The sequence below is a fragment of the Aspergillus saccharolyticus genome (genome assembly GCF_003184585.1).
Source record: "Aspergillus saccharolyticus JOP 1030-1 unplaced genomic scaffold BP01scaffold_56, whole genome shotgun sequence".
NCBI classification, from domain to species: domain Eukaryota; kingdom Fungi; phylum Ascomycota; class Eurotiomycetes; order Eurotiales; family Aspergillaceae; genus Aspergillus; species Aspergillus saccharolyticus.
In genome coordinates, this window is record NW_020290666.1 from 118,282 (window position 1) to 126,816 (window position 8,535).

At 31.4% G+C, this 8,535-nt stretch overlaps 2 protein-coding genes across 2 annotated transcripts; one reads left to right on the forward strand and one right to left on the reverse strand.

Moving 5' to 3' along the window:
* Nucleotides 1–4,302: 4,302 nt before the first annotated feature.
* On the forward strand, nucleotides 4,303–5,646 carry BP01DRAFT_360857 (uncharacterized protein). The gene is made up of 3 exons (XM_025576003.1): nucleotides 4,303–4,595; nucleotides 4,642–4,932; nucleotides 5,001–5,646. Exons 1-3 carry the CDS (start codon nucleotides 4,557–4,559, stop codon nucleotides 5,187–5,189), a joined length of 519 nt encoding a protein of 172 aa, XP_025426912.1. The 5' UTR covers nucleotides 4,303–4,556; the 3' UTR covers nucleotides 5,190–5,646.
* Nucleotides 5,550–6,780, reverse strand: BP01DRAFT_328889 (ACP S-malonyltransferase). Its single transcript, XM_025572964.1, has 2 exons — nucleotides 6,650–6,780; nucleotides 5,550–6,593 (listed from the first exon to the last, which is right to left on the reverse strand). The coding sequence occupies exon 2, from the start codon at nucleotides 6,568–6,570 to the stop codon at nucleotides 5,557–5,559; it is 1,014 nt and encodes a 337-aa protein (XP_025426913.1). The 5' UTR covers nucleotides 6,571–6,593; nucleotides 6,650–6,780; the 3' UTR covers nucleotides 5,550–5,556.
* Nucleotides 6,781–8,535: the final 1,755 nt, after the last annotated feature.

Sequence of the window (8,535 nt, forward strand, 5' to 3'; positions counted from 1 at the left end):
CGGCCAGCCCAGCCGCAGGACAGGGACCTGCCGCCACTCGGCCTATAGGGCTGACATATGCGTGTATGAATCAATCAATCAATCAATCAATCAATCAATCAATCAATCAATCAATTATAAAAGAATAAATATTCTCTCTGTTACTATTAGTACTTGCCTGAAACCAGTTTTAAAAAGATAAGTTATAGTTAGAAGATTAAAATTAAGAATATATAAATTATATTATATAATCTATTTCTTCTTTTATAGCTGTATTATTATATTAATATATAAGTCTACTAGAGTATTAAAGTAATTAAGTATATTACTAAGTATATATATAAGAGCCTAGACTATACTATATTATATTTCTAGACTAGTAATAAAATAAATTAGTATCTTAAAAGTTATTATATTAATTTAATAGAGACTATTATATATCTTCTCTACTTCTATATTTATGAAGAGTATCTACTAGTTATAGTACTAATAGTCTATCTTCTATACTAGTAGACTATATTATTTCCTAAGAATATAGATATATAGTAGATTATAGACTATCTAGAGTCTTTCTATAGTATACTAATAGTCTTCTTTAAATATAATATAGAAATAGTCTAATTAGATTCTGAATATATCTATTACTAGTATATAGAGATGCCTTAATACTTTATTTAAAATATAGAAAAGAATATAAAATTATAGTAGTTATAGTAATAGAGCTTTATAATTAATTAAATATATTATTATAGTTCTAATATAGAATAGTAGTTCTACTTATAGCTTCTTCTAATTATTAAGATAGACTTTACTAGCTTTAAGAACCTCTATACTATTAATAATATATTTTATTTTATATTCTAGATAGTCTACCAGGCCCTAGGTCTACTTAATAGTAATAAAGAGTAGTATTTAATATTCTAGAAGATAATAGTCTTTATATCTAGATCTATCTTATAGTCTCTATTTATAATAGTTCTATTATTTAGTTTAGTAGATAAACTACTAGTACTATAGAATAAATTTAAGATATTCTTTATAGATAATCTTATCTACTAGATCTTATAGATATAGAAGTCTTTAGCTATTTTTAATTATAAAATTAACTATAGTCTATTTCTTATAGATAGATTATTTAGGGCTGAGAATTATTTACTTATTAATTTTTAGCTTTCTCTTCTAACTAAATAGTAGAAATAGACTAAGAGTATTACTAAATATTAGGAATTAGTTAATTAATCAGCTAACTATATTTCTCTAGCTAAGAAATTAGAATATTAGCTAAATAATCTATAATATATAGTCTTTAATACTATTATAATAACTATTATATAAGATCTATTAGTCTACTACTTTATTTAAGATACTAGCAGTATTAGAAAAATATTTCTATACTATACTATATATAGTAAGCTATATTTATTAGATAAAAAGATTATCTATATAGTATTATCTAATATAATAGCTTTATTTTTATCTTATAATTACATAATTTTTCTAAGTTCTATATTTCTCTTAAATTAATAAAGATATCTATCTATTTGATTAGTCTAAAGTCTAATCTTATAGCTAAGCTATAGAATATAGATCTAATTATCTAGAATAAGATTTCTATATAATACTACTATACTTTCAAGACTATTTACTAGATATTAAATAATATTAAATATTATTTTAATGAATTATTTAGCAGTATTCTAGTCTTCTTTAATAGTAATTTGATATAAATATTATTTATAATAAAAAAGAAATATTATCTAAATATTAATATAGTCTAATTATAATATTTCTTTTTATAATAGTTATTCTATATTCTACAGCTCTATAAGAACTATTATCTATAGAAAAGACTAGAAAATAAAGTATATACTATCTAGTTAACTAATATATTATATAACTATAGTCTCTATAGCTGAATTAGTCTATCTTCTATTATATACTAGACTAAGAATATTAAGGATCTCTATAAGTATATTTTTCTATAGTCTATTTCTATAAGAATCTAGATATTAACTTCTTTACTCAATATATAATTCTTATAATTTATAATATTTTTTTAAATAAATTTAATAATTATTATCTTAATAAGCTATTAGACTATATAACTAATATTTATATAGTTAATAGAGTCTTAATAGATAATATTAGTAATAATATTAAGAAGTTTATATATAAGTTTTTATATATAGTTAACTTGTCTAATCTATCTTTCTTAGTTTTATAACTAAAACTAGATATATTTATTATCTATTTAAGAAATATATATATATTAAGTAGTTTATATAATAGAATATATCTATTAATATAGATATTAAGACTATAACTAATTAAGACTAAGATATTAACTAGTAATTATATTAACTTAAAATAGTTAATTCTATAGATTATTTTATATTTAAATAAGAATAAACTTTTATTTATTTTTATTTATAGATAGTTTCTGGTCTATTCTTACTTTATAGGAATAGTTAATTATATCTAGAGCTAGTTTCTACAGATTATAACTATAAATTTTTATTTTTTACTATTCTGTTATAGATAATTATATATAATACTTTCTTATATAATAGATATAGTCAGGCTGACTATTTTCTATTAACTAAATATAACTACTACTAAGAATATTATATATAAAAGAATTTTTTAATAGTTCTATAATTAAATATATTATTAGCTATTAAAGTACTTAGAAAATCTATTAGCTAATCTATTTATATATATATTAGACTAGGAATTGCTTTAATAATTTATTTACTAGTATTTATATATTAATTAGCTAAGGAATAGAAAATTCATTAATTATATAGATAGCTAGTCTAGATATGTAGTCTAAAGATCTAGTTCTTAGACTATAAGTTTATTCTTATTTTTATTCTTGTTCTTCTTTTTTTTCTTATAAAGTTTAATATAAAATAAAAAATATTAGTAAACTTAATCTTCTTCTTATCTTTATTTAACTTAGAAAATAATTAGTAGTATCTTAATAAGAGTTTACTAAGAAAATAATTTTTTTAAAGATAAATTATTCTTTATTATAGATTATTAATCTATTTTAATTAATATATATAGTTTTTAAGTTATTAAATCTCTTTAATAGGAGAAATAATATTTAATAATAATTTTATATTAATTTAATTACTAATTATCTTTTATTCTTTTTTATACAATATAGTAGTATCTTTCTTAGGTGATTAAAAAAAAGAATTATAATATAATAAAATCTACTTATTAGAATAGAAAGTCTATTAACTAGATAAGAAATTAGCTACTAAATACTATAGATTTATCTAATAGTAATAAAGATAGTCTATATCTATAAAATAGACTAATTATCAAGAAATCAGTAGTCTTTTATAGAGAAATTAGTACCTTATAGATGTTGGGAAGGTATAGGTTTGCTATTGATGACCTCACAACTCCCATAACCACTATAGTATGTCATCCCGATGACCTTACTCCTGATAGTAGTTGTTCTATCACAAGAAAGTTCTTCCACACAGATAGTCTAGAAGGTAGAGAGTCGGGACGAACAGCAGAATATCGTCATAGACGATCCGAACATCACAGTAAAAGACTACTATACATAATAGTAGAAGATGACAAGTCAGTTCTGCTATAATACTCTACTTTGGAGTAGGATCCTAGTTAGTTCATCCTGTCTCAGGATCCTAAAAGAATCAACAACTTCATAATGATATAAGGAATGTCTCCCTACCAACAACTTTGACAATATGATAGCTTTATCTTGTTTCTAAATAAATAAGTAAATTTTGGTACCTTATATATGATATATAGGTGTTACTATTATATACAGATTTGTAGTGAGTGGCAAATTGGTGCGGTTGGGCTGAAACCAGAACTTATGAATATTTATTGCAGGGGACTATATAGACATATTACTCCGTAGTTAGCTGCTTTAATGTAATCCACATGCGAATGGGCTGCACAAGCGAGTGGGCCGGCCTTGTATTGCATGTAAAATAGCCTTCTTTTCACCTTGTATAAATATTATCTTTAATTTCTAATTATATAGTATATTTTATTTTATCTTAGTAAATAAAGATATTATAAAGCTCTAAATTTAAATAGATAGTTTAGAGTTAAAGTTCTAAGCTAAATTAAAAGTTCTTGGGATATTAGAGCTTAAATTACTAAGTTTTAATAGTTGGAAAATAGATTGTTTATATGCAATCCAAGGCCGGCCCACTTGCTTGTGCAGCCCATTCGCCTGTGGATTGCATTAGCCCGTGTTTGATTAATTAGTAAACCGCCTTGATCCTTTATCGTCTAACAGGGGTAATTCGAGTACTCACCTGTGTACATGCCTACTGGATCGCATTGTGTGACTTCCCTTCTACCAGTTATTGTACATTGTTCGAAGTCTTACCCAGTACCTCGATTTAGGCATGTGTTTTACATCTACACTGATATAGAGCTGTAAGTTACTAAGAGGGCTGACTAACAGATAGCGTTTCTGCAATGAATTAAACTTCCTGGGTTTTTGCAGAAACCAAGCTTGAGATAACTAAGTTTCCCTCACAATACCTGCGACGTGAAAGTCGGGGTCTATTATGATAATGCCTAAAATCGCGTGCATTGGTGTCATTGGGAAAGCCGTATGTCCATTGCACCTCCAGCAAGCTCGATGCTAATGCGGCTTAGGATAAGCCCATACATGTAGCCTTGTTGCCCCCATATCTCAATTCGACGATCGATTTTTCATTTCTAGTGAACTCGTGTTTGGATATCATTGAAATAAGGCGCAAGCAAACGTCCATTGACCAGGATCTCGGCCTTCTGCACGCCGTGGATGAACGGTTGGCGGCGTATGGGTGGCTCACCACAACAGGAGTAAAATTGCTTGTCATAGTCGACTTGGTTGGTCAAACCAATAGTCCAGGGACGCCCGGGGCCGCTCCAAAGACTATCCTGAAAGACCCTGAACTTAGAACGGTATGCTTTATATGAAAACGCGACCTTTCCAAGCAGGAACATCCAACACTCACTACCCACTTTGATAGGTTTTTCGTTCTTTACAAGATGCCTACGTTCAACTGTTGCAAAATCCGTTCTATACCCCGGGCGAACCCTCTGATCTTATCAAGCCTTCTGCCCGATCAGCGAGCCTTCCTCAAGTCGCAGATAAGAAATTCGTCAAAGAGGTTATCCGAATCGGTGAATTATGGACACCGTATACGTCTCCCAATTAGGAGCCAAGTGCCTTGTAGCTAGACAATGGTCGTTGTGGTTAGTCACTTCAAATCAAGTAGCATAGTCCATTAAGCTGTTAATTCAGCAAGTGCTGCTGCGTCTCCATTAGAGCAAGAACGAACCAAGACCGAGCCTCGACTGGAGCTTTCTGGCACGCGCGTTTCGCCAGTTACCTGCTTCTGAAGTGCTTCAGAAACGGTGGCCTTTCTATTTCAAATCACAGGCAGATCAAGCCCCATATCAGTTCATAGCCTACCAGTGGAAGGGCAGGCGGGTCTGTCGTACATGGCCGGAGGCATACTGGAGCTAGACTCCCAGTAAAAGGTTTTATGTGCTTGTACACAAAGCATCAACTGTCACACCAACTTAGTCAAATTGCGATCTTGCCAGGTTACACAATATAGTATCGAGTTCTCTAGGATCGGAAATGGACCAGACGCCGCCTCCTTTGACCATGTTTTTGTCTACTTCCTTGCCAACCAGGTTCCTGCCCACTTTCCCCGGCCCTATACCTATCCAACGGGTCACACCACGATCTTGATCTAGGTATCGAATGCTATCCCACCATCTCACTGTTTCAACGCATTGTCGGGAGAGGAGAGTCTTCAATTCCTCTCTCGACTCGATCGGCAGACCTGAAACATTCGATACAACTTGCATACGTGCGGGAAATCTGATGTCAATATCCTCAAGAGCATGCCGCATGTATTCAGCAGCCGGTGCCATTATTGGATTGTGAAATGGGCTCTCGCATCTTAACCTCACCGCGCGAGGATCATGCCCACCAAACTGACGGAGCTGGACGAGCAGAGTCTTGATTTTCGCAATGCTGCCGCTGAGTACGATTTGGTTTTTAGAATTTATGTTTGCAATCATGACATTCTGAAACGCCGAGGCCGCGTGATTAGTGTCGTCTTTTAATTCCGGCTCCGCAAGCTCGAGAAAGTCATGAATGGTTTGAAGCAACTTCGGAAAATGGTCGGGCTCACACACAAGAGCCATCATTCCAAATTCTTCTCCTGTTCGTGTCGAAGCTGCCTGCGTGCATTGAGACATGATCTCTGCCCGGCGTCTGACCAGCCTTAGCGCATCGCTAAAATCAAGGTAGTCCCCGACAACTAGGGCAGTAAACTCCCCCAAGCTATGGCCAAGTGTAAAGTCTATAAACTTTTTTGCGTCGAAGCCAAGCTCATGTTCAAGAATACGGAATATCAACAGCGATGTAGTCATTATTGCGGGCTGTGAGTTTTCGGTCTTATTGAGCTCTGAGTTGGGACCATGGGATATGACGTGTGATAATCGATAGCCCAATGTCGAATCTACCTCGCCCATGACTTGCTTGGATATCCCTGGAAACATCTGAACCCAGGAGTCGGCCATTCCCACACGCTGGACTCCATGGCCTGTGAGCAGAAATGGTCAGAAGCTGGGCCAGAACAAAAGAGCATGGGTACCAAACCAGGGAAAAAAAGTGCCGTACGGAATGTTGCTTCTGCGGGATACTTGCTAGAGCATGGTTTTCCGTGAGTCACACGGGGCTGCAGATGGTGGTGGACATGATACCCTCTGTGTCCTACTCGGCAGGCAGAGTATGGTATGGAGAAGAATTGGGGCATATTTCTCAGGATTCATGAGTTTAGCAACCCATACATAGAGCTGGTCCATGTACATAGACAGGCAGGCATGTGGACATTATGATCCAGTACCGTGAGGCCAAGCAATGCTATTTTTGCAAATGAAATACTAAGAATAATTACAAAATGAGCATGCACAGGAATTGATCAACATGTGCCTGGTGTGATCACGTGAGTGACATGGTGATACGCTTAAGCTGTTTTGTAAAGCGCTAGCTTTGCCCGCAGCAACTCTGTGATGGCCTGATCGCGGACGACGGATTATGATTGGCTACTTTTAGAGGCAGTTTCCCTGGCGGTTCTAATTACCCCGCCTAATAGTACCTTGTCGGCTGGCGGTGAGTTGGGCATATGGTTGCAAAATGGTTAAAAAACAGTTGCAGTGTATATATGTTAGAAGACTATAATATTTGATAATACAGTGTTTTTATTGTATCTGAAGTATATATTTCTACAAAAAAAGTATTATAAATATAATATTTTAAAAGTCTTTAGAGTATCCCTACTTCTATAATATACCAGTATTTAAATATATTCTAACAAGCCTGGCTATCCTCGCTTCATTCGGTGTCTAGGATTAGGCTATAGAGTTTACTCTATATATATATACTTTTATACAAGCCTGGGTACCCTCACTTCGCTCGGTGTATTGAAATAGGGCATAGAGCTTGTTCTACATATCTATTATATATCTCCTAATCAGGCTTATTTCTTAGTCTGCTCGCACTTGTGTGCTTACAGAATTTGTAATAAAGGTTCTATATATGTTCTGGTTAGTATGGTTCATAGATATTTAGGGGGGGGCTAGTGTTAAAGATAAAGTTGATCAGTTAGATATAGAATAATAGCAGTCCTTATTCTCAAGACTAACCCTTATGCGGCATATATGTTATTGGACCAAGGCCCTGATATGAAGCTCAGCTTCAGGCACCAGTTGGTACCTGAGGCCTTGCATACTATACACTAAACTAGTACTAGCTTAGCATACATATCCAAAAGAATTTTACATAAACTAATAAAATAGCTTTTTAGCTATTTCTTTTTATTTAAGGATATATTCTACTTAGTATAATCTACTTATTCTATAATATTAGAAGTAACTCTTTAAAAGCTCTAGATAAAGTCTAACTAGATATATAAATAGAGTAAGAATATAGAATAAAATTACTAGAATAATGGAATAAATAGATCTAGAAGAACTACAATTAATTATAGTATCTATATCTATACTTAATAATATATATCTTCTTCTATAAAAGCTAATTAGTCTCTATATAGAAATAGTAAAAAAGAAACTAGTGTTTGAAGAATAAATAAATAAATTATAGAGCTATAATATAATTTCTACTATTAATACAATAAATAAGAAAAGAATCTTCTATTATAACTATATGAATTATACTTTAGACCTTACTCTTAATATTCCAATATAGAACTATTTAATAGAAAAGATAAGTATAATCATAAATTATTTGAAGTAAATATATATATCAAATTTATAATTAATAGAAGTTATTATATTATTAGACTAGAATAAGTCTTCTATATCTATAGCTAATTATATAAATAAGTTGTATAATAAATACTCTCTAAAATTAAATTCTAGAATACTAAGGTAGTACAACTTGAGAATCTAATATTATTAATAAATAAAGTCTTTAGAAATTCTAATATAATAAAATAAGAATATAAAAAGAAATTACTAAAACAA

Bases quoted from the DNA above. Each gene is read 5' to 3' on its own strand.
- BP01DRAFT_360857 (XM_025576003.1), top strand. From the start codon at position 4,557: ATGCCTAAAATCGCGTGCATTGGTGTCATTGGGAAAGCC. The intron at 4,596-4,641 runs GTATGTCCATTG...AATGCGGCTTAG, and splicing joins TTGGTGTCATTGGGAAAGCC to GATAAGCCCATACATGTAGC. The intron at 4,933-5,000 runs GTATGCTTTATA...CCACTTTGATAG, and splicing joins AAGACCCTGAACTTAGAACG to GTTTTTCGTTCTTTACAAGA.
- BP01DRAFT_328889 (XM_025572964.1), bottom strand. From the start codon at position 6,570: ATGGCCGACTCCTGGGTTCAGATGTTTCCAGGGATATCCAAGCAAGTC.